A 26,007-nucleotide genomic window follows, 5' to 3' on the forward strand; every position below is an offset into this window, starting at 1 on the left:
GAGGGAGCGGGCGGGAGAGAGAGAGAAGAGGGCGGCCAGGGCTACAGCAGGGGCGCTGCCACGCGGCCCCTCCCGCTGCGCCGCCTCCTGCCGCCTGCCGTGAGGGCTCCGCTCCGGTCGGTGGGGAGGGAAGGAAGAGGACTGCCCTGCAGGGCACTCTGGTTCTCCGTGCCGCCGCCCCCTACAGGGCGGCCGGAGCAGAACAAGAACAACAACAACAACAACAACAAAAAGCGGCCGTGCCGCCCTAGGATTGGGCGGAATGCCGCCTCGAACAATCTGCCGCCCCAAGCACCAGCTTGCTCAATTGGTGCCTGGAGCCGGCCCTGCTTGTAAAGAAAATCCAGGATTGGTCAAAGTATTTTATCATCAACTTTGTATCGCACAACATTTTGATTAAAAAAAAAAAACTAGAACAATACGAAATTAACCGGCACACATTAAATTAATTAAAAACTGACTGATGGTCTCAAAAATGTAATTGTAAAAGAGGAATCATCATTGAGTGGGTGTGTTCCTAGGGATCAGTTGTTGGCCCTACACCACTGTTTTTCAACCTTTTTTCATTTGTGGATCTCTAAAAAGTTTCAAATGGAGTGCGGACCCCTTTGGAAATCTTACACATAGTCCACAGACAACAGGTTGAAAATCACTGCCCTACACTATTAGTGCCTTACACTATTTAGCCTTGTTATCCATGATCTGGAAGAAAACATAAAATCGCCACTGGTAAAGTTTGCAGATACCACAAAGAGTGAAGAAGTGGTAAATAATGAAGAGGACAGGTCACAGATACAGAACAATCTGGATCGTTTGGTAAACTGGACACAAACAAACAATATGTGTTTTAATACAGTGAAATGTAAAGTCATACATCTTGGAACAAAGAATATTTACAGGATGAGGAGCTCTATCCCAGGAAGCAGTGACTCTGAAAAAGATTTGAGGGTCATGGTGGATAATCAGCTGAATGTGAGCCTCCACGAAAAAGCTTTGGCCAATCGGGCTTATGTGTTCCTTGGATGTATAAATGGGAATATCAAGTAGGTATATGGAGATAATACTGCCTATGTATTTGGCACTGGTGTGACCACTACTTGAAAACTGTATCCAGTTCTGGTGTTCACAATTCAAGAAAGATGTTGGTAAATTGGAAACTGCTCAGAGAAGAGACACGAGAATTAATTATTAAAGAATTGAAAAACATGCCTAATAGTGAAAGATTCAAGGAACTCAATCTTTTTAGCTTAACAAAGAGAAGAGTAAGGGTGACTTGATTATAGTCTATAAGTACCTACATGGGGGAAAGATATTTGATAATAGAATGCTCTTCATTCTAGAAGACAAATGTATAACAAGATTTAATTGCTGGAAGTTGAAGCTAGACAAATTTAGACTGGCAATAAGGCCCAAATTTTTAACAGTGAGGATAATTAATCACTAGAACACTTTACCTAGGGTTGTGGTGGATTTTCCATCACTGGCAATTTTTAAATCAAGATTGAATGTTTTTCTAAAAGACATGTTCTATCTAATTCAAACAGGAATTAATTCAAGAAAGGCTTCCGGCCTGTGTTATGCAGGAGGTCAGACCAGATGATCACCATTGTCCCTTCTGGACTTTGACTCTATGACTCAAAGAACATAAAAAGAAGTCATTATCACTCCCAGTTCAATGATTCTTCTAGCAGATGCAACATCAATCAAGAATGAACTTTAATTAACAAAGAAAGAAAATGGAATAACAGAGGTTCTAATGGGAGATTGTTTGTAGGGCTTTTATTACTAGAAGAAGGTCTCATTAAGGCAGAATTATTTTTAAGTGATGGGGTTTTAAGTAAAAAGCTTTATAAAAAGTATCTGGGAAATGAGAATTTGAACCAAAGAAATACATTTTTCTGTAAGAGAGATTAAATGTGCCCAAGACACAGCCTGGTAAAATTCATGTGGGGGAAATAGCCATAAGAATACCTGCTAATTCCTGATAGTATTTGGTGTCTTATTGTCTGTGTGTGAAGAGACATTCCCTCACACTGGGTGAGAGGAGGCTGGTGCTGCCCTGGAGGAGGAGAAGCTTAAAAGGGGAAACTTACCACAGGAAGGACTTCCCCCTTCCCTCCCCAAGACTGACCATAAGAAAGGCAGTCCAACTGAGGAGGAGACAGCTGTGGGACCCACTGCTCCCAGAGCTTCCCTGGCCAGGGCCGGCTCCAGGGTTTTGGCCGCCCCAAGCAGCCAAACAAAAAAACACAAAACAAAACAAAAAAAGCCGCGATCGCGATCTGTGGCAGCAATTCGGCGGGAGGTCCGCTGAATTGCCGCCGAACAGCTGGACGTGCCAACCAACAGCTGGTCTCCGAAGTGGCCGCCCCAAGCACCTGCTTGCAGGGCCGGCTCCAGGCACCAGGCAACCAAGCTGGTGCTTGGGGCGGCACCTGGAGGGGGGCGGCGCTGCGCTCCGGCCGCCGGGGAGAGCGGGGCCACAGCCGGGCTCGCCGCCCTCCCCCCGGCTCTCTGGCTGCCCTCCCCCCGGCCACCGGGGGGAGAGCGGGGCTCGCCGCCCTGCGCTCTAGCCGCCGGGGGAAGAGCCGAGCCCCAGCCGGGGCTCGCCGCCCTCTTGCCGCCCTGCCCCCGGTGCTCTGGCCGCCGGGGGGAGAGCGGAGCCCCCGCCGGGGCGGCAAAAAAGCCAGAGCCGGCCCTGCCTGCTTGGTAAGCTGGTGCCTGGAGCCGGCCCTGTCCCTGGCTGTCAGAAAAGCAATATGCCTTAGGAAGAGGGGTAGAAGGTAAACTACATGAAGGGCAATAGACTTTGAGAGACTAAGTTGATAAAGCCAAACGTCCCAGGGCTGTCTGAGAGACTGGCCCTTGTTCCAGCCACCCCCCAAGTGTTGCCAACTGGGGTAGAAGAGAGGGTAAATGATGGATAGTGGGACCTCCGGGAAGGGAGGTATAAGGAGCCCTGCCTCCCCACACTGTGTCAGAGTGTTCCCAAGTTTGGAAGACCTTCAAAGGTCTTGTAAATTTTCCATATCATAATTAACTGGAGTATATATGTGTAGGGAATTATCATAGCTTTCTAGTAGCTCTAGAGGGATAAAAAATATATTGATGGCTGGGGTTCTCCTGGAAGGCTGAGGTTTCAGGGTTTTGTTTGTTTGTATTTCCTCAAAGAAAAATTTTCCACTGGGTCAATGAGACCAAAGTTACCATTACTGGATTACTAGAATTGGAAAATGATATCAGCTTCTGTGAAAAATTTAATGTGGGTGCCCCAGCAATAGGAAGAAAAACAATTTTCTATAACCCAAAGGTATCTATCTAGAGACTTTTCCCTTAGAAAAGGAACTTGACATTCTGGAATTTGGGAGTGGTGTCTGCTGCTAGCATCTGAGTCACAGATGTTGTCTTGAGATAATATTGTGAATAGATACTTTACCTTAAATCTTTATGGAGTGAAAGACAGTCTCATATAGAAACATGGTACATTACAATTGTACCTCTTTCTAAGGCACAAATCCCCATATCATCTAGGCACTGTGACGTGGTTTTAAAGGTAACCTACAAAGGATTTTCTAAAAATAAGGTCTGAATGTTTTTCTTTTTTCTTTTTCAAAACTGTTTGTTTTTCACAGGTTTTTTTTATATTAGCAATTGAGGTCCTGTCTACCTTGCAAGAGTTACAGCCTTTCCTAAATAAAAATCCCATCAGTAGCACTGGTGGGAACCCTAGTGTAGCTAAGTTTCCAATAGCTTCTGGCAGTATTTCCATTGCATTGTTTGGGCTCAGTAAATCCTGAAAGTGGCCCCAGTTAAATGCATTCTGTCAGTTACATTGTAGTAAAATGTCTTCTCTGTCCATAGTAAAAGGTATTTGTTATCAAATGCCTTGGTAAAAAATATTATTGTAAAATATGTAACTAAATACTTAATTCACCGCATACTCTGTATTGGAGACATTAGGGCTGATTCTCCATTGTCCTGCACCGTACGTAGTCGCACACCTGTGCAAAGTGGATGGGTTAGTTATTATGGCTTGCCACTGATCACATCCAACCAGAAGATTTATAGGTTCTTATCCAATTCAGACTACAGGGTTAGAAATAGAAATAAATGGAGATATCCCATCTCCTAGAACTGGAAGGGACCTTGCAAGGTCATCGAGTCCAGCCCCCTGCCTTCACTAGCAGGACCAAGTACTGATTTTGCCCCAGATCCCCAAGTGGCCCCCTTAAGGATTGAACTCACAACCCTGGGTTTAGTAGGCCAATGCTCAAACCACTGAGCTAGAACTCAGAGAGTTCTATATTGGGAGAGGACTCTCGAGGTGCTTGGCAAGAACACACACACTGAGGACAATACCAAATTGATAAAAACTTTATTGAGATTAACAAAAGAATAATAAATGGTATGAACTTATAACTGCAAAACAGTAAAAGAATTCCAAAACTCCTGGTGGTAACATTTCTATTCTAAGAACCTTAACCTAACATACTCACACGCTTCCTTGAGGACCCGGTAACAGGAGGTGAAGGACCAGCTTTACTCCTGGAATGCCCGATAACATGATGGTGCTGGTTTCCCCAACAGTTAGGAATGTTGAGTAGTTATACTATATTGCACAAGCTGAGCTGATAGAGTGATAGAAGATAGAATAGATAGATAGATAGATAAAAAGATAGTCTATAGAATATAGGAAAACTGGAAAAAGCACTCCAAGAAAAAGAAGCTTCAGGAGCTAGAAGAGCCTCCTGACTCTTCCTTACAAGGTATTTTATAGGATCGTGACACTATGTAATTCAGGCCCAACCTACTATACCCAAATCTTATTTCCGTACCCTAAGACATTTATGGGTACCCTTCTCCTATAGGTTAGTGGATTATGACACTTACTTTCTATTAATAAGGATTATCTCACTCCAAAACTGGCAATCTAGGCTCTCTTGGTGACCTCCAAGTTGTGGTGTACCCTGGGGTTACCAACCGGTTGTAGAGGCTGGATAAACCTGTTCAGTGATGTGGATAGTTCCTCCCTTTGGTTCCTCAAAGTTCAGGGACCATTCCTATCTGTGCCAAAGGTTACCAGCTTTTATGCTGACATATTCTTAACTGATTATACTTTTTGCTATATAGCGGATCTTACAGGCCGGTAGGCTTCTTGCATTTCAGCAAAACTTATTATTAGGAAACACATGCCTCAACACATCCTAAATTCAAAGGAATTAATACTGATAACATATAAGAATGAAATGGATTAATTCAGAAAAAGAAACATATTATTTGATACGGCTGAATTAGTAGGATATAATAACTAGCAAAATAATCCTATGGGCTACAATGCAGTATATCACCAAAACAAAATGATGGCGTTTTATAATCTCTTTTTAGAGGTGCAAATAACTTCACAAGGAACAAGGCAGTGGAGAGTGAAGCCCTATCTATAAAATGTATTCAACAGTATTAAAATCTGAGAATCCCAGCTGCATAAAAGCAGTAACATATTTCAAAATAGGTAATTTTAAAATGGTTCCCATTTTTAGCTTATTCAACAGAATCACTTAAAACTTTCCAAAACATTTTATTTGGACCACTTTAGTAACATATGTGAGTTTGGGGTGGGAACAATAGACATAAGACCATCCACAAATAAAAATAAATATCTGTAGCATACAACCAACAAAAAACAAACCCTAAACAGAAGGGAGAGAGCCAGAGCGTTCTTGATTTCCACTAGCAAATTTACTATTGATTTTTACATAGATGGTACTCAGATACTATGGCAATGTACAGCAGTATGTGTCACATAGATGGATTCATTCAGCAAAGCATTACACATATGCTTAGGTATATGCTTTATTCCCATTAACTTCAATGGGACTTCAGCACATTAATTTTGCTGACATGGGGTGTTAGTGACAACAGCTTGTCCATTTACAATGACTTGCATGTTTGGGATATATGGAAGTTGAGACCTGTGTGCGTGGTGGGGAAGTCTGAGAAATTTCCATTCTAAACTAGTCATTCCCTAACTAATCATTCAATGGCTTCCCATCCCCTCAGGAAACGCAGTTTTCTCTCCTCTTCTGTATATTTTTTTTTACTGAGTGTATTATGGCATTATTTACTTTGTTTTGCAGAGTAGAGACCTTGATGTGACTTTCCATCTGCCTGTCCTAAGTATTTTGAAAATAAACCATTGGTGGAGAAAACAAAAAACTGAAATGGGAGAGATCATATAGACTGAATGTTAATTAATTATGTGTTATCAAGCTATCTTAGGCCCTGATCCTACAACTTGATAATAGCAGGGTGGATCTGTGACTTTAGTGGGGCTCTATTTGGGTGTAGGAAGTCACATGCATGATATAATTTGCAAGACCAGTGTGAACTTGCTCTTCCAAAACACTACCAAAAAAGGACTGCTTGGATGCTAGGGATATAGCAAAAATGGAAAATCATAGAATCATACGACTGGAAGGGACCTTGACAGGTCATCCAGTCCAGTCCCCTGCACTCATGGCAGGACTAAGTATTATCTAGACCACTGGTCACTAACCGGTAGATCGTGATTGACTGGTCGATCCTGGAGCCTCTGCCAGTCTATAGCAATCTCCGGCCGCTAAAAGTCTGGCGGCACAGTAGGTCTAAGGCAGGCTCCCTGCCTGCCCTGGCCCCAAGCCACTCCCAGAAGCGGCTGGCATGTCTCTGTGGCCATGTCTCAGTCCGCGCACTGCTGCTGCCCCTCCCACTGGTGCCGACTCCGCAGCTCCCATTGACTGGGAACTGCAGCCAATGGGAGGTGTGGGGGTGGCAGCGGGTCTCTGTGTCCTACCCGTGTCTAAAAAAAAGGTCTAAAAAAAGCAGATAAAGCACAGTATCTGCTAAAGGAAAAGGCATCTATCACATGTTGAAGAGTGACAGAAATAGTACAGTTTAGGAATATAAGAGAGAGAGAGAAAGAGATATTAAATGAGTCCTTGAAACAGTCAGCAAAAGCTCTCTGTACCCTAGTTTCCCCATCTGTACCATGGGGATAACAATACGGACCTGCGTTGTAATGCGCTTTGAGATCTACTGATGAAAAGCACTAAAAAAGTTAGGTATTATTTGCCGTGTTGTAGCTGTGTTGGTCCCAGAATATTAGAGAGGCAAGGTGTCTCTCAGATATTATTACTAATGAGCATATTTACATTGAGCTTTACAAAACATAGAATAAAACATATTTTTCCTTTATTGAAAAGTGTATCTTGCAGCAACGGAAAATACACTATAGTATTACTATTGTAAAATTATGTGTCTGGCCGAGGACCAGGACTCAACTGTGCTAGGCCCTATACAAACACAGAACAAAAAGACGTTCCCTGTCCCAAATAGTTTATATTACTGCAGAATACTTTAGTATTTTTTAAGAAACAAAGGCTGCCCCGAGAAACGGACAGTCTATAATACACATGCAGTGTTAAGCCACACACCACCAATCTTCATGGGATTCCAGCTGCTCTCACAGCTTGTCCCTTCTTTTACAAAAAAAAAAATATATTTTATTGTCACCAGTTCTAGCCCAAACAGCTTGCCCCCTATAGGGACCTCATGGTCAAGGAGCCACCAGATGTGACCTGTGGGTCTATATGTCCCTAGGGCCAACTCTGAACACATCAAACGTGGGAGGCCCTCTGAACCCTAAGTTAATGCCAAGTCCGGGGTCTCTCTGGAAGGTGCCGATCTGCAGCCACAACTCCCCTCAGTGGGTGGGAGGGAGCACTCCCTCAACATTAGTGTGTGTGTGTGTCATTTTAAACAGCTTTCACTCTCTTTATGCACACGGTGGATTAGCCTGCCTATGTCAGCAAGACATTTACAGGCCCCCTCAGCCGCTGTTTTTAAGTCACCCCTTCAGGCTGATTGTCTCAATACTTTCTGTCACACACCAGCCCCATAAACTGTCCTGCCGAGCCCAGCTCCCTCGCAGCTGGGGGGCGGGGAGGGCATCATTTTAAGGCAGTTTTGACTCCTTGGAGGGGAGGTGTATCAAGGGGGAGGCAAGGCAAGGCAGGGCAGGGCACCTCCCCCTTAGCTGACGCTAGAAGAGACTGGTGCTGCGCCTCCCCCGCCCCACAGCAGACGGGTCTGGGCGGCTTGGGGAAGCCTTGCCGTGGCGGTGTGAGCAGTACGAGGGACTCTGTGCCGAGCGCTGCCGGGTGCACAGGCGGGGGCTGGGCTAGCGCGTCCCTGCCCAGCTCGGTTTCCATCCGGGTTGCAGGGAGGAGCCTGGCTCGCAGACCCGAGCATGGTGCCGGCTGCTGGCGCGGGGGACCCCGAGGGCACCGCGGCTCCCGCTGAGGGGAACCCCGGGCTGGGAGCGCCCGTGGCACGGGCGGGCCGTCACCCTGCAGCAGCCCAGGACAAGTTCTTCTTCATCAAAGGTGCAGAGAGCCGGGGGGGTAAAGGCCCTATAGCGGGGAGGGGGCGGACACGCTGCTGCTTTGCCCAGTCTCCACAAGGGGTGAAGATTCCCCCTTCTCCTGATCACAGCAATAGTGTGAGAAAGCCCCTTGTCTCCAGGGCAGACAGGCTGTGTCCCAGGATGGGCAGTGGGGCTGGCTGGGGTGCTACTGGCCACAGCCTTGGCTGTAACAGGAAGGTCCCAAGGATGCTGCTTCTTCTCCCCTCCCCTCCCCTCCCCAGCTGAGCTGAGTGCCCCACTCCTTGCCCTTCGCCTCCTTGGGGGAGTTATGGGTTGCCGGAGGGGCTATTGCTGCTCTAGCAGGTGCCGTGGCTTCAGCCACATCTTGGTACTGACAGCCTCTGTCCACCCACCCCCATCTCTGAAGGGTGGTTCCCCCTGCACTACTGCTGTTGCCTCAGCCCCCCGTTCCAGCCCGAAAGGAAGCAAGGGGACCATCCCTTTGGGTGGAACCTGCTTCTCCTGCAGCTTGCTCAGAGGGCAGCAAGAGAGTGCAAGCAGGTTTGGAAATGCTTCTGAAGCTACTGCACTTGTCACAAAGCCACCACTCTGTATCTGACCTCTCACGCCTCCTCAGAGGAAACCTGCCCAACAGCTTCAAAAGATGAGCCTGGGAGCTTAAATTCACATCTTTGCTAGACACTACAAAATATAGACTGAACAGACACACTGGATTTATGGCTCATTATAACAACAATCTGTAACCCTCGTAACCAGCCTACGACTGGAGAGTTGTTAATGGGCCACTTCACCTTGAATGGTCCTTTGAAATATGTGTTAACTATTTATGCTAAACAATCTGTTCCATCTTATGTTTATCAATGAAATTTGAGTACATTTCCCAGACCTGAAGAAGAACTCTGTGTAGCTCAAAAGCTTGTCTCTCTCACCAACACAGGTTGGTTCAATAAAAGATATTACCTCACCCACCCTGTCTCTGTGAAGCAACTGAAAGTTCCACTTCCCCTTCTCCCCAAGACCCACAGAAGCCCCTCAGCTACCACCATGGGTATAGAAATGGTGCTCCAGGCCACAACAGGGACAAAGCTGGAGAACAGCTGCTGAATGTGTCTTCAAATATGGGCAGATTTCCAACTGGTAATTTGAACTGATGAATGGTGCAAGAAGCAGAGTTAAGTCTCCCCCTTGAAGAAAGGGTGCAGCCATGGGATAAATAGCTCTTGAGATACCCATGCTGCTGTGGGGAGATATTATTCGGAGAGCGCTGTAAAGGAGAAGGACCTTACCTGGGAAAGCCAGGAGTCTGCTTGGTTTTATCTGACTTTCCTATAGATGAATGCAGTGTAGTTGTAGTTGTGTCAATCCCAGAATATTAGAGAGACAAGGTGGGTGAGGTAATATCTTTTATTGGACCAACTTCTGTCGGTGAAAGAGACAAGCTTTTGAACCACACAGACCTGACCAGAAGAAGAGTTCTGAGTGGCTTGAAAGCTTCTCTCTCTCAACAACAGAAGTTGCCTCACCCACCTTTCCTATAGATGATCAGTCTCTACATGGATTTACTGGCCATGTGTCCTTTCTCTTCACCAGGAGTGTGAAGTAGCAAATCAGAGTTTTAATTTGTTGATATAAACTAATAATTGATTTTTAAAGTATTATATTACAAAACATTCCTTGTCATTCACTAGATTAGAAAATGAGCAGTTTGACAGCTATTCCTTTCCCTTAGGCAGCTGCTAATAGATCTGCACTTCTGTTTTTTTTTAAATGCTTGAACATTATTTTTTTCTAGGAAAGAAATTCATTATTTTAATTTCTTAAATTTTGTTGGCAGGTGGAATTTTTCTAGGTACTGTTGCTACTGCAGGAATGATAGCTGGTTTTGGTACAACACTTGCTATGGCTAAAAAGAAAAACCCCAACTGGTTCAATAAGGTTTGTTTCTTTTAAAGTACTATACAACCAGGCAAAAGTAAAAATAAAATCTTTGCTTCATAGTGTATTATTGCATGCTCGTTTTGGCTATACTAATTGTTAAAGGTATAGTAGTTTTATAACCAGGAGGCCTGATTTTGCATCAATGAAGTCAATGAGAGCAGGAGTTAATTCTAAGTTAGGTGTGTGTTCCTTACTGCTCTAGTGGCAGATCTGGGCTGGTTATAATAAAACCTATAAAAAGTTTATTCAGTCTGCTGTGATCAGATTACTATAATCCAATGAAAAATATTAAATACATGTGTCACAGTTCAGGGCGACTACACCTGTATTCCCCCTCTATGGTCCATCAAGAGCACATATGCTAGGCTTCTGGCTCTCCAGCCATTGTCTCTCTTGGGTGGAGACATGCGTCTCTCACTTTTCTGACCGAGATATTTCCAGGCTGCACAGCTCCGTAATTGTACTATAAATTCACCAGCAAAGTCAGACTGCCTAAGCAGACCTGTTTGCTTTCTCTTCAGAGTAATAACAATGTTACTGCCAACAGTTGAGCTACCTCACAGCACTTTCTGTGCAAACTTATTTATTCTTAGGATAAAAGCATTACAGAGAAAACATATTAAAAACAATAAAAGAACCTACATGCACGCTAATAAGCTTACCAGAGATCATCCCAACTCCAACATGGGTTCTGATAGGTGATTAGTCCTTCAGACCCCACAAAGGATTCTTGTCTATGGTCACAAGTTTATAACAGCCTCAGCACAGAACTAGCACACTCATGGAAAGTATACAAGGTATACATTAGTCAGTATCCTAGAAAAGGACAAACAATTCTATTTTTAATACAATGGATCTTTAAACTTAAATCTTACTGAATTAAGTTAAATCTTATTATCTGGGATATTGCAGGAAATTGCCCTCTGTCACAAAATGATTGAAACACAAAGCTGTTAAACAATAAATTTGCAGTTTAAAGCCCTGATTCTGCAAACATGCATATACTTTACTCATGTGAGTGGTCCCATTGACAAGTTCAAAGTTAAGCACACACATTTGCAAGATTACAACCTATATGATTAAATGAATATCATGTAGATAAATACACTGTCACAGATAAACCTAGTGTGTGAATGATCACTGTTATAAATAAATATGCAGAAAGCTGTTTTAGTAAGATTATACAGAGAAAAACATGGACATTCAAACTTAAACTCCATCTTTAACTTGTCCCATGCCACCTAGGTATTACAACACATGGTACATGTACTGGTCTGTGACTCACATGTATGTAACACTTGCAATAAGATAAATAAAAAATAGTGTTAGATCATTCAAAAAGTTTCTAAAAGGTATTCAAGTTGAGGACATTTAGTATGTAGCATTAATGTAAGTAGGGAATTTTAAAATAAAGATTATGTAAATACATAATATTGACCTAGTAGAACACCTGTGCCATAAACATTTAGACCTAGAAACCTATAAATATTTTGCATTTTTAACTGCAAGGACAAACCTATGATGGGACTGTATGTGCAAATATATCTAATCTTGGAACAGAACACAACTATTCAAGAAGAGTTTTTCCTTAATCAGTTTTTCATTGAATGAGCATTTGTAAAATAAACACTTAAAATTGATCAAACACTAAACCTACTATAATATCTATTGCACCTAAGAGAGGCCTCATCCTCTAAATCCTTTTGATCTGACATACAAAATCATATCATTTTATTCATTGTACTTTCCATTAAGTTTATAACAGCGTTTATTCTGAACCCTCAAAATCTCTTCTTTTGGAGGAGGGAATATCTGAGATCCATCCTTCATCTTGCAAAACCCTACTTTAGGCTGAGACATATCACTCTGTGGCTGTTCCATACTGATCCCATGTCGCCTCTAATACTAGAATATCTAGCAAAAAATGCAAACGCCCTCTAATTTCAGGTAGGTGAACAGTAAGATGAAGCATACACATTTTTTTCTGTGAGTAATGTAATAATTCTTCTAAAGACAAACTAATAGAAAATAAATTATCAAAATCTAGATAATTTTAAATAAGAAAATAAACAGCAGGGTACTTTTAGTAGCAGAAAACCAACAGGGATCAGTTTTTTAACATCCCATCCTCTCCAACAGTGAAAAACATTTTTACAGTTTAGTACAGTGGTGGGCAACCTGCGGCCCATGGGCCGCACGTGGCTCGTCAGGGTAATCCACTGGTGGGCTGCGAGACAGTTGTTTACATTGACCACCCGCAGGCACGGCCGCCCGCAGATCCCAGTGGCCACGGTTCGCCATTTCTGGCCAATGGGAGCAGCGGGAAGTGGCGGCCAGCACATCCCTGCAGCCTGTGCCACTTCCCACCGCTCCCATTGGCCGGGAACGGCAAACCGCGGCCACTGGGAGGTGCGGGCGGCCATGCCTGCGGACGGTCAACATCAGCGAAATGTCTCGCAGCCTGCCTGCGGATTACCCTGACGGGGGCTGCATGTGGCCCACAGGTCACAGGTTGCCCATCACTGGTTTAGCACAATTATTATTCTGTTCAGAAGAGTCTTGTGTTACTAGAATACTGGAAAAGGTGTGATGTAGGTGAGGATTAAGGTACACTGGGTGAGATTTTTTGGAAAAACTTGCAGAGTGCCTTCCTGCCTTATACCTGGCTTTAGCAAGTGCTAAAAGATTTTGATGAATATTAAATTTCACTGGATTTAAAAATAAACAAGTCAGTCTAGTTGTAGAATGTATTTATACGTTATTTTGTGGCAATATTGTATTTTCTATGGCCTATTTAGATTTGAAAATATACAAAGAATTGTTTAGTCTAACAATGCCCAGATTTTTTAACCTTCAAAGCTGTCTGCAAAACTCATCTTTCTCTCTCAGCTTTTGGAGAGAGGAGGGTTTGAGGGATATAAAGTTATAGTATCAGTTACTATGTTTTGTTTTGTTCTACTTAGAGTGTGTGAGTATAGTGTCATTGGCTTTTTTACGTGTAATTATTTGTAATTAATGTTGAGACATTCAAGTTTTGCAAGATATGTAGAAACTAAGACAGTTGTCTCATTTTAAATATATTAAGAAGTAGGCACACTGTAAAATAATATAATTCCACAAATTATATAAATCCTGTTACAAATAGCACAGTTGGTTTCATTCTGACTGGCTATTATTTTTTACCATCTTGCAATGATGTTTTAAAACAACTTTTTCCTGGACATTACGTTAACACCATTTCAGATCTGTATGCTCTTCACTGGCTAACCTGCCCTACTACTCAATATGAAATTAATCTAGAGGACATTAAGATGACACTGAAGAGTAGTAGGAAGATTGGACGAGGCACCAAATGAAGTGAAGGATTTTCCTTTTTGGTTGAAACCTATATTTGTTGCTAGCCCTGCAACTGAATTAAAACAGTTTATCAGCAAACATCAGTGTCTACCAAGAACTAGAACTTTAGAGAGCATAAAAAGGAAATGCTGCTTTTTGTCATGCTGACTGTGAGGACAGCTGGTGAACAGTTTCACAAGACTGAGGCTAGACTTTGAAAATGGTATAACTGTCAACAAAAGAATGGTTGAGGACTAGTCACCAGAACAGAAAAGTAGCTCTGTAGTAGCATTATTAATTTCATTTAGAATTGTATATTTTAGAGCACTGAACATTATCATTTGTAATAATACAACTTTTCAATGATATTGTACAAAAATAGAAGCATAACCATGAATAACTAGCTTTAAAGTTAAATGCAGTCATCAGAGATGTAAAATGCATAGTTAAAATGAATAATGTTTTTGTGCTTACAAAAGTGGGAGACTAAGAGCAGGGGTAAGAGCCAGGCATGATGCAGGAAAGGACTGCTGTAAATAAGTAAGTAAGTAAAATCCGTTTATTCATGTCTGACTATTGGTGAAACCACAGCAGAATTTTCAGGAGCCTTCTCAATCCATCACTAGCTTTGAGCACTCAGCAGCTGACCTCCCAGTGATCTGCTGGACAGCATCTGTCCATCTCCTCGCTGGTCATGCCCTCCTACGGTGACCTGCCGCCATTCCTTACATGATGACTAGGGCCCTACCAAATTCATGGCCATGAAAAACATGTCACAGACCATGAAATCTGGTCTTCCACCGTGAAATCAGGTCCTTTGTGTGCTTTTACCCTATACTATACAGATTTCACGGGGGAGACCAGCATTTCTCAAATTGGGGATTCTGACCCAAAAGGAGTTGCAGGGGGAGGTCACAAGATTATTTTAGGGGGGTCATGGTAATACCAGCTTAGTTCTGCGCTGACTTCAGAGCTGGGTGGCCGGAGAGCGGCAGCTGGTGGCTGGAGAGTGGTGGCTAGTGGCCTGGGGCCCAGCTCTGAAGGCAGCGCCCCGCCAGCAGCAGCGCAGAAGTAAGGATGGCAACACCATACCATGCCATCCTTACCTCTGCGCTGCTGCTGGCGGCGGCTCTGCCTTCAGAGATGGGGTCCTGGCCAGCAGCCGCCGCTCTCCAGCTGTTCAGCTATGAAGGCAGCACTGCCGCCAACAGCAGTGCAGAAGTAAGAGTAGTAGTACTGCAACCTCCCCTACAATATCTTTGCAACCCCTCCCCCCCAACTCTTTTTTGGGGCAGGACCCCTATAGTTACAACACTGAAATTTCAGATTTAAATAGCTGAAATCATGAAATTTATGATTTTTAAAATCCTATGACTGTGAAATTGACCAAAATGGACTGTGAATTTGTAGGACCCTAATGATGACCTTCTTGAGGTTATTTCCATCTTTATGCCTGACGTGACCACAGTACACAAGTTTGCACCTTTCAATTAGGAAAGTACAAAGCAAGGCCCCAATCCTGCAGATACTTATGTAAATGCTTAGCTTCACTCCCATGCATTGAAATAGGAATCAGTGTAACTACTCATGAGAGTAAAGTTAAGCATGTATGGAGTATCTGCAGGACAAGCTCTGATAATGTACCTTAATTCTGACTTGCAACACACAAAGGCAGAAACTGCCAATTAAGAGATTTTTTAAAAATAAAATCCAGTGCCATTAAGTGACAAACTCGTAATTTCTTTTTTTTGTGATTTAGGCTCCAATCCTACAAAGATTTGTGCATGCACTTAACTTTACTCACAGTGGGGTCAATCATGCCAGGTGCTGAGAACTCTGGCCCCAATCCAGCAAAGCAGTGAGCATGTGCTTAACTTTAAGTACCTTGAAGGCAGTGGGGCTTCTTTGCAGACATAGAAAGCTGCTCACATTGAGACAATTGCAAGTTTGGGGCCTTTGTCCCTAATACATTTGAAAAAGGTACCTTCAACTCTAGTGTGTGTCCCCCCCTCAATCCAGTCTACTTCGCTCTCCCTCAATCCCGCCCCCCCAAAAGCAGAAATTTGGAACATATATTTTGGAATCAAGTCAGCTAATTCTGTTCCATGTTTTCCTGGCCTGTTTTTAAAAAGTGTTTTAGCAGTTTATTTTTGTATTCAGAGAGGTATTTTCAAACTTTGGAGCTGTGATGAAGAGAAACCAATGTGTACTGACAGTAAGTAACAAACATGTGAGTAAAACCCCATTTACTTAAAAGAGCAACACATAGCTATTTCTATGTTTTAATTAATGAAACATTTTTTCTATGCTATTGCATTGTGGTCTCAGAAGCGTTTCTCCTAGCAATTCATTCATCACTTCTCTTGAGGATTTAAATAGCTTGCCTGAACATCTTATGACAAAGATTTCTGTAAACACAATTTACTTGGATACTTACTACCCCAGAGGAGTCAGCTTGTGACTGAACTCTCTTGAACTACTGCCAATAAAGCCAGATCAGTTTCTTCCATTATCACTTTTTCTGGTGCAGTGAAGCATTTAAATAGAATTCATTTTTGCCAGCCGTTTTCACAAATAACACTCGTGTCTCCCACTTAAAGATTCAATGAAGTGGATATTTTTTGTGCATGGTTTGTCATGTTCAAAAGTAGAGAAATTCTCAGGTTTTATATTATATTTGAAATATTTAGATAGGAAAAATGTCAGACAAAGAAAAGTTATAGAATTTCTAAAAGTAACAGAATCATTGTTATGAACATTCATTAGCTACTGTACCAAGATCATAGGATTTTTATATAAAGGACTTAGTCTGAATAATCATCACTGTAGTTTGTGCATATATATATATATATATATATGCATATACACAATGCATGTATACTTGCATGCCACTCAGATTTTAAACGATGTGCACCCGTAATTCTAAGGTGAGAACTGAGCCAACAGTGTTTGAGTTGCCCCTAGTCTAATAACCTTTTGTTAATGGCTTCTACTCTTGAATTAGATTAGGCTATGTAAAGAGCCAGATTGCTATTGAATATATCCTTTGTGAACATATACTTCAGCTGGATAACCATGCTCAGAACTGAATCTTAGAAATTTAAAAAGTGAATGAAAATGGTTAATGTTTATGATTGTCTCTGGGATTATTTAAATATATAGTTGTTTGATGATTCAAAGTTGAATGAAAAGTTTTTGATCCTATTCCAAAGTCCAGTAGATATTGGAAGTGGTGGGCACTCTACATATGCTAAAATAGATAGAAATGCAATGCAGGAGGGCAAATAGCAGGATCTATATTAAAATTTCCAGGAAGATTATTTAAAGATGACCTGCAAAAGGAAAATCTTGGGTTCGTGCACTTGGTTTTTTGCACTTTTTTATGATGTATAATAAAGGCTTAACCAGTGGGTAGGGTAGGGTCAATTTAGATATTTTTTTTGCTGATTTACATTAGAAATATCAGTAAGTGTAAAATCTTGTCTTCTCTGATTTTGCTGGAGGTGACATTGGAGAGCTAAAGAACTGGTGGGGGAGTTTTCTTAACTTTAGGGTAAGGGTAAGGGTAAGGATGTTGATCTTTTAGCAATGAGATCTTTTCTCACAGCTGTTTGGCACATGTTTGAGTTAAATAGGTATTAATGAAAACAAACAAAAACCTAGAATTTCTAAAGTTTGTGACTAAAACTGCCTCTCTCAACTGCTCAAGGTTTATTTTACTGGTAATTATGAAGACATCATCCTAGTTCATCATATCATCCATCACCATCAAGAGATTTATAAAGCATTCCAGGAAAAACAGGATAGATAAGACAGGAATTTGTAACAAACTTTTTTAGGGAAAAAAATAAAACCATCACATACTTTCAGGTCTTCTGTATATATCATACAAGATCATAAACCTAATCTTTTTCCATGGCAGGTCACCTTTTAAAAGCAAAAATCCAAGAGCTATAAATGCTTTAAACAAGTTTGGAAATCAAGCTAATCCCGATACTTAGTTTTAACTACATATTTCTCTTTGCTATTAGAATATCTGAAAAAAACTGTTCTTTAAATTCTCTTGCAAATGACTTTTCTCTGTCAGGATTTCATATTTTTGATTAAATAATTTTGCAAATGAACCTGTTTTTTTGCATGTTTACACTTCTAATGACTATTTGTTACCTTTGTACAGAAGTTGCATGCGCTTTAAAAATAAAATGGCAATTTTTGTTATACTCCCAGAATTTTACCTACCAGCATACTGTTTCCATGGAGAAGGCCTCACCTTGAGGATTCATTCCTTCTGTTTTTAATCAGTTCTTCCAGAATTCTGAGTACAAAACAAAATTACTGTTAAACAATTTTAAATAGTGTGTGCAGATACTGGTTTACTTTATTGTGCAGGTTTGAATCTTAATATTTCTAGAATAGTTTTCTTTAATCTAAGGGCTAATTTACATACAGCAATATGTTCTTTGTCTTCTGTCCTGCAAGCACTTATGTATGTGCTTAACAGTCCCATTGGGTTCAGAGGAAAAACTCATGTATATACATTTAAGCACATAAAAGTGTTTCTAGAATCGGGGCCTGAATGGGAGCATTTTCAGGGTAGTAAACTTTGGCACTTTCCAAGGTTTATCATGACCTTTTTATGTGGTCTGACCAAGAATTTTGCCTCATATTATAGTTAGCATACTAAAGTTTTAGGGTCCAATCCTGCAGTCCTTACCTGAACCTGAGTAGTTCCAATGAAGTCAGTCTGAGTTTTACTTTTTCCCAGGGGTGCTCCACCTTGCCCCCAAGGCCCCACCCTCTTCCCGCCCAACTCCGCCGCCTCCCCCGAGGCCCCACCCTCATTCTGCCTCTTCCCGCCCCTGCTCTGCTCCCTCCCTGAGGGCCCTGCCCACTGCTGGCTGCTCTACGCCCTCCCCCAAGTCCCTCCATGAGCCGCCAAAGAGCTGTGGCTAGTGGGTGCTGAGCACCCACTATTTTTTCTATGGGTGCTCCAGCCCCATAGCACCCAGGGAGTTGGTGCCTATGGTTACCACATTGCAGTGGTATCTGGTTTACTGCAGTTACATTCTGTAGGTTACACGTATTCTACAGGAATTAAGTACACTTAATCAGATATCACAGTGTGATAATTGTAGGTAAATGTTGACTGTTCAGTGTAAACCGTACTATGTACTCCTATATTAGTAATAATACATTAATATTAGGACAGCACCCAAAGGCCTCAAATCACAACTGGGAACCTGTTTGGCTCAGCATGAAATGATTTTTCCAAAGAAAGATTTCTGTGTTATTAGGTTTGTCAACCCTGATGTATCGGAATTTTGACAAATGGTTAAAATGACTCAGCATGACCAGTACGGAGGCTGAACAGGATTCTACATTTGCCTGTCAATGGATTCTTTGGAGAAATGAGATCCAAGCAGTGCCAGACAACATTAGTTGTTGTTTTTTTGTTTGTTTGTTTTTTAAAAGCCCATTTTCAGAACTCCTTCAGGTTATGCTCCTCTCCCCCCATCCTCACATTAGTCCCACTCTTTCTGAGGTACCTGCTCCACATGGGGCTGAAGGTCATCAGGGCCCTGCTGTTTCTCCAGCTTTCTCTGCTGTTACCCAGGGGGCCAGCGTAGAGGTCTGCAGATATCCTGTGCAAGAGGGTATCAAGTCCAGAGATGAGTTTTAGAGCATTATTACACTCTGACTCCTAGTGATCTGGGGCTGTGAAGGTGTTTCTGGGCCCTTCTGTTTTTCCTGATTCCTACTCAGTTACTGCATCTTCTGCCCCCAACCAGTCAGTCAGTCATCCCCGCATGGCAGCTGACATTAGGGTTCTTGAGATAGCAAGTGTGCTACCCACATGTGCTATTGACAACTGCTAGGACTGTCAATAGCACGTCTCCTTCCTGGAGGATTAAGAGCAACTAATCCTGAGGAATTTTGTGGAGGGTTTCACCCCAGCTCTGTGGGAATTTGGGGGGACAGGAAGGGATTCAACTAACCCCCTTGCTCTACCCTCTGGTGCTCCTGTCAAATGCTGTTGAGTCTTTAGTTCAATAGTAGAGTTTGCTAAAGAGACAAATGCCTAGAGCTAATTTTTTTCTTAGCTTAGATATTTTAAAATCCTTGTGTTACTGAATCTTGACCTTTTTCATCTTGATTCTAGGGTATTACTGCCACAGCTGCATTACCAGAGAATGGTTCATCGCTGGCCTTACGAGCCTTGGGGTGGGGTTCGCTGTATGCCTGGTGTGGAGTTGGGCTGATCAGTTTTGCCATCTGGAAGGCTTTGGGAGTTCACAGTGTGAGTACTACACATCATTTCTTCACAGATTGTGATCTAGGTGTGGAATGTCTTTCGTGGGTCCTCCACACCACTTGAGCCCTACAGAGTGCCATGCTAAGGGAGAATGGCTGCTCAGCCACTGTGCACCAGAAAGCGGGGGCTTCATACTAGCCACAAATAGGCTATTTTGGAAGGGGCTGTTGTGGGTGATGTGGGAGAGGAACTATTTATACCATACTTATATGAACCAGTATTCCAGAGCCTTCACATAGGGTCACTATTCCAGCCATAAGACTAGAATAGTAGCCACAATTTTTCTCTGTGATAGGGGGTGTGAATTCCAAGCTATCCCTTGCTTAGCTCCCCATACAGTCTGAGTTTTGCCTTTAGCACCATCTGTTTATTTTCAGCACCCTTCAGGCATGAGATGTCCAAGTTTTCCATTAGTACTTCAGCAACATAAGAGCCATCTGTTTTTCTTTCAGATATCAATTTCCTCACTGGTGTGTTTCTGTAGAGAGTAAGGGGACAGTGGATGGCGGTTTCATGTGAAATAGAAGGAGGGGGAATCTTGTGAAGTCATCAGTCAGGGCCAAGGAGCTAGGGAAACATCCTTATACCACAAGGAGTTCAAGCTATCTTCAACACAGAGGTGTTTATGCTCCAGTGCCACATAGTATTGAATATGAACAGTAAAGATCATACAAGCATTTCATTTTGTCCCTGGTAGTGGGACATGCCATCAGGGCTCCATGTGACTGCAGGTTTGGTGGAGCTGTCTGCTTCCCAAGCTGGAATGTTAATGAATAGATCATTTTCTTGGCTTCTTTAACAAACTACATAAATCTCCATAGCCAGCAAGAACTTCCCTCTTAGTTCCCAAAATGAAAAAAACAAAAACATACTCCAGCCTGACATTTTCCTTATTAAGCAACACCCCTATCTCCACTCCTTCCTCTGGCCCCACTGTGAATTACCTCATAACCCTTCTACTAGTAAGTCATGTGTGTCATGGCCTTACTTCCCCTGGCATTTTTCCTAGAAGAACATTTGGCTCCAATATATAGTGTTCTACACACACACACACTCACAATATTCTTAATAGGAACAAGTGAAGGGAGGCAGAGCCTTCAGTTAGGACTTGAGACAAATGCAAAGCAATTTTGTTTAAACTCAAACACTTTATCAGGCTGCAGTGGGGTACAATGGGGGAAAGAGGATGGGGACACCCAATTATCTCCTTTACATGCTGAGCTGCAGCACGTCACTCAGCAGCCAAAATGGTGCTTTCCACAGTATATTGCTGATTCTTATTTCCATTCTGTCAAAGCACTTCTGGCAGTGCCAAAGGATGGTGGGATTTGTCTCTAGTCAGTAATTTCTGATAATTCTGTTTTATTGAGCTTAGTTTGTATTTCCCTGAGAAGTACAGATCTACGCTGACACTGGCCCAATAGCCAACCTACCCACCACTGATGTATATTGTTCTGTTAGCTTTTTTTAAATCTTCAGATTTTAGAGAAACTGGCATATCCCATATCTGATAATGTGGATTAGCACGGATTATTGAGTGGGTCTCACCCACATGCTCAGGGTCTGACTGATCATCAGGGGTCAGGAAGGAATTTTCCCCCAGGTCAGATTTGCAGAGACCCTAGGGGTTTTTGCCTTCCTCTGCAGCAAGGGGGACGGGTCACTTGCTGGTTTGAACTAGAGCAAATGGTTGATTCCCTGTAACATGAAGTCTTTAAATCAAGATTTGAAGACTTCAGTAACTCAGCCAGAGGTTATGGGCCTACAAGAGGAGTGAGTGGGTGAGGTTCTGTGACCTGCAATATGTAGAAGATCAGACTAGATGATCATGATTGTGCCTTCCTGCATTAAAGTCTGAGTCTTTTGCACAATCAAAAATTGCTATTTTATACTAACTACTGTCATGTATTTGTTTCTCCTCTCCTGATCTTATCATGCACCTACTGAACTGTAAATGTTTAAAGTATCTACAGGTACAAAACCCAAAGTATACTGTAAATGAAAAATTTTCTAACTGAACAAAAAATTTCCTCTGAATACAAGTAGTATTTCTGAGGCAAGTCATCTTTTTGTATTGGTGCTGGTGGTTTTTTTGGCCAGCCCTTTAACATAATACACAGAAGCAAGGTTGAATATCAAAATAGCATCATCTAGAGTTTAGAAATTAGTTTCCAGAGATAGCTCCCAAGTGTCCCAAGAGCTATCTCTGGGAACTCACATTGTAACATTGCTATCATTCCCTTAGTTCTAGTTTTGCATGTGTTAGACAATCATTTTGACCAGGAGTTGCTGATATATTTTTTCCCCCTGTATCCAGGGAAACAAGTGCATGCTTTTTGGAAAATCAATTGCTATCATGTGAGCAGAGGTACAGACCTACAAAATGGTCTGTTAAAAATATGTTGGCTTGTTTAACATATAATTGTGGAATGATGAAGTACCAGGCAAAAATCAACTTTAATTAATAGAAATGTTGTCTACTAACAGTTACTTTTAAGAGTGAACTTACATTCCTTTGCACATAAAACTATTAAAGTTACAATAGCGATTATAGTTTGTACCCCGAGGTCAACATTTTCAAATCTGGGTGCCTAAGGTTAGATTCCTACATGCATACTTAGGCACCTAAATAAAAATGTACCTTCAACTCCCATTGGCTTCAGTAGTAACTGTGACACTCAGACGTTAAGGCTTATGGACTGCATTGATCTGGCCTTGATAGCAATGTACCTGCCATAAACCTATTCTAATTCTTTCGTGCAAAAATATGTGGAGGGAAGTGGTGAGCATCTCATGCAACTTGTCTACCACGTGCCTGGAAGTAAAGCGCTGCAGCGGGACTGGGATCCCCCAGGACCTGCTGTCATAATAGCATGAGTGGGATAAAAATGCAACAAACAATGTGGGTGTGGGTGAGAGTGGGTATTGCATGGCGGGATGGGAGTGGCATTAAAAAAAAACTACCCCGTGCTGGACTCTACCTGGAAGTATAAAATTAAAAACAACGTAGGATGTTACAATTTAAGAGCTATTTAAGGGTTAACAGAGGTGGATAAAGGAAAGAAGACTCAGTGATAGTCTTTTATAAGAGCAGTGAAACTTGAGTTGTCCTGACAGAATTGGTATAATTAAGGGTAGAAATGATGCCAGCAGTTATTGTGATCTATTATAGTGCACAGCTATGAAGGCAGAGGCATTTATTAGACTGGGTTGTTATATTTAATTGTCAAACATCCAGGTTGCACTTACTTCCATGCAAAACAAAATCTTCCCTAGGAGACTTCAGAAGAGTAAGAGCACACTCGTCTAACAGTCACCTTCTAAGGATAATGCCATCTAACCACAGAACTGGAGAGAACATCTCTGATGTGTTTGCATTGTGTATTGCACCACAGCTACATCTGCTGGCAGGAGATAAAATAAGCACACTTAAAATGACATTTCACAAACATTTTAGTTTTACTTGCTGGGATTCTTTGTGTATGTTTACACAAAAAGACATTTCACAGACGTTGACCTTTAGTATTTTTGTGTTTTCTAGTGATTTATTTTATCAAGTATTGTAGTAATGGTAGGATAGTACTAGTATTGACAAGTGGTCTGTATTCCTTGAATAACTGCCAAAGAAACTTGATCGTCACTTTCAGCATCTTTGCTAGTTCAGTACTGTTTCTTCTGAACATGTTGCCAGATGTATTGAATTGTGTGATGGGTGCAGGTGTCTGTTATGGTCAGGTTTATGATCATTTAATGCATTGCATCACCTACAGAAAGTCAGAATTTAAATGAATGAAAAATCTAGCACATTTACTTCTACTGCATTTTATACTATAACTTTTCCAATAATTTGTTTTCATTAATGTGTTCATGTGGTTCAGAAGCAGCTGCAAAGCATTTGTGGTGATGTTTCTTCACTGGCTTCAAAACAATTAAAGCCAGCACCTATTCTGGATGTTATATCCTTAAACCTCCAATAACAAGACTGTATACCACCGCAACTTGTGCCTGCTGTAGGAGCAACCACAGAATAGTTATTGTCTGTTTCTAATATTGCAACTGTATGCTGGTGCCCTAGTCACCAGCTGGGGACAGACAGTCAGCCATGCCCATCTTAGGTTTTTGTCCCTTTCTTTAGGGCTCCGTTTATTGTCTTCACAAAGAAAGAAAGAAAAGTGTGCGCAAAGTATCACAAACAGTCTGGTTGGGAGTTCAAACTGGGATCCTCTGGCCTCCGGTAGTTACCAGCTAGGACCCTTTCCAACCCTTGGAGCCTCCACAGGGCTTGCCTGCCTGCAGTCTCCTGCTCTGGTTACCAGTGTATCTTCTCTCCTGGTTCCTCCCCTCCCCCCCCCAGTCCTCCATGGAGCTGAACTCTCCTTTATATTATCTAGCTGAGAGAGTGGGCCAGTCATGAGGTGCTGACCTGGGCTGCCTTCCATATAGTGATTCAAAAGAAGAGAAGCCCATAGAAGACTGCGGGACTTCTCTGATCGCAAACCACAGATAGGGTAACATCTTATCCAAGTTCCAGGACACAACAGTTACAAATTTTCATAGCATTCCTTTTAACGTGCAGTTAAACCTTTCTATCAATCCGTCTGTTTGCAGGGGGTAGAAAGAGGTTCTTACGAGTGGACCTTCAGAAGGGCCCATGCCTCCTGCATTAGCCATAATGTGAAGGCCATGCCCCAATATGTCAGGATGATTCTTAGGCTCCCTACCCAGGAGAATACTTTCAGTAACTGTTGCCTGTGTGGTTGCAGAGCGCAAGGCCACGGCCTCCAGGTACTGGGTGGTGTACTCTCCAGTTACTAAAATAAATCAACATTCACTTGAACTCGGTTTTAGGAGTCCTACAAGGCCTATCCCAACCCACTCAAATGGGGTGCCCACTAGTGGCCGAGGAATTAAGGGGCCCCTATGAGCCAGTCTGTGGCCCACTAATTGGAATTCTGGGCAGGATGCATAATAATCCTTGCTATCTTGGTAAATGCCCCACCAAAAGAACCAGGCCAGTATCCTTTCCCTGGTTTTGTCCACCCTCCCAAGTGGCAGGCTCAAGGTATATCATAAGCTAGTTTTAATATCTGGTTCCGGTATGGCCTGGGAAGTAGGCTCTATGGGCTCCAGTCTGTTTGTCTTGGGTCACCTTTATCAGGCGATCCCCCTCTAGTTCAAAAAGGGAGTCCTGAACAGGGCCAACCAGTACCCCATTCGCCCTAGTCGGTCACCATATAACAGTCTGAACACTGCATCCTCCCTCTGTCCCTGAATGAAGTTTTCTCCCTGGTTCAAGCCTGGCAGGTCTTCCCCTGTTGTTTGGGTCTGCCTTTTCTGGTGGGTGAACCCCAAGGGAGCCCAAATTACAGTGCACTCCAGTGTCCTTCCCTAATCTCTTGCCCTTGGGCCCTGAGGGCTTCCCTTCTGGCTTGACGCCGTTCCCAGTGTGACTTGGGCCTTAGATCAAACAGCATAGGGTCAGAAAAGGGAAGGACTTCCTCTAGACTGTAGTCCCACTGGGCACCAAGAGTGGGTTCTGATCCTGCTTTAATCACTGCCCTCAAAATACTGGCTACAGGGCCCCAGACTCAGCCTCACACCACCATAGGCTAGGGCAGGTGCTGAGCTGCAGCCATACTCAAGTCAGCTTCTTGGGCCCCCCGGTCAATTTAACACTGATTGTGGGGTAAAGCAAGACACTCCCTGAACGCAGCCCATATACACCCATTCTGCACCCCATAGAGCCCCAGAAGCTACAAACTGCTCTTGTACAAATGTCTGTCCCGAGCCAGAATCCAGTAGGCCCAGCACTGTGGTTCTCTCTATTGTGATTGGCACACCATACCCCTTCAGGCCCCAGGGTTCCGCCAGGAATTCTAAAGCACAGGCATGGGTCTAGTCACACTTCATCTAGGGACTGTCTTTATACCCATGGCCTTCCTGATCCCAGGTAAAGCTAGTTAGGAGACATCCCCTTGGGAGAGCACAAACATATCCC

At 42.7% G+C, this 26,007-nt stretch overlaps 1 protein-coding gene across 1 annotated transcript in view; it reads left to right on the plus strand.

Annotated features, from left to right (window-relative positions):
- The first annotated feature begins 8,263 nt into the window (after positions 1-8,263).
- The window catches only part of TMEM242 (transmembrane protein 242), a 32,387-nt gene continuing 14,643 nt past the window's right edge, over positions 8,264-26,007 (plus strand). Inside the window, exons 1-3 of the mRNA XM_024214036.2 lie at positions 8,264-8,420; positions 10,257-10,357; positions 19,857-19,994. Of these exons, the coding sequence (XP_024069804.2) occupies positions 8,285-8,420; positions 10,257-10,357; positions 19,857-19,994 (375 nt within the window). The 5' untranslated portion in view covers positions 8,264-8,284. The remainder of the gene's footprint in view (positions 8,421-10,256; positions 10,358-19,856; positions 19,995-26,007) is intronic.

Source organism: Terrapene carolina, unplaced genomic scaffold (genome assembly GCF_002925995.2).
Source record: "Terrapene carolina triunguis isolate 2854851 unplaced genomic scaffold, T_m_triunguis-2.0 Scaffold85, whole genome shotgun sequence".
NCBI classification, from domain to species: domain Eukaryota; kingdom Metazoa; phylum Chordata; order Testudines; family Emydidae; genus Terrapene; species Terrapene triunguis.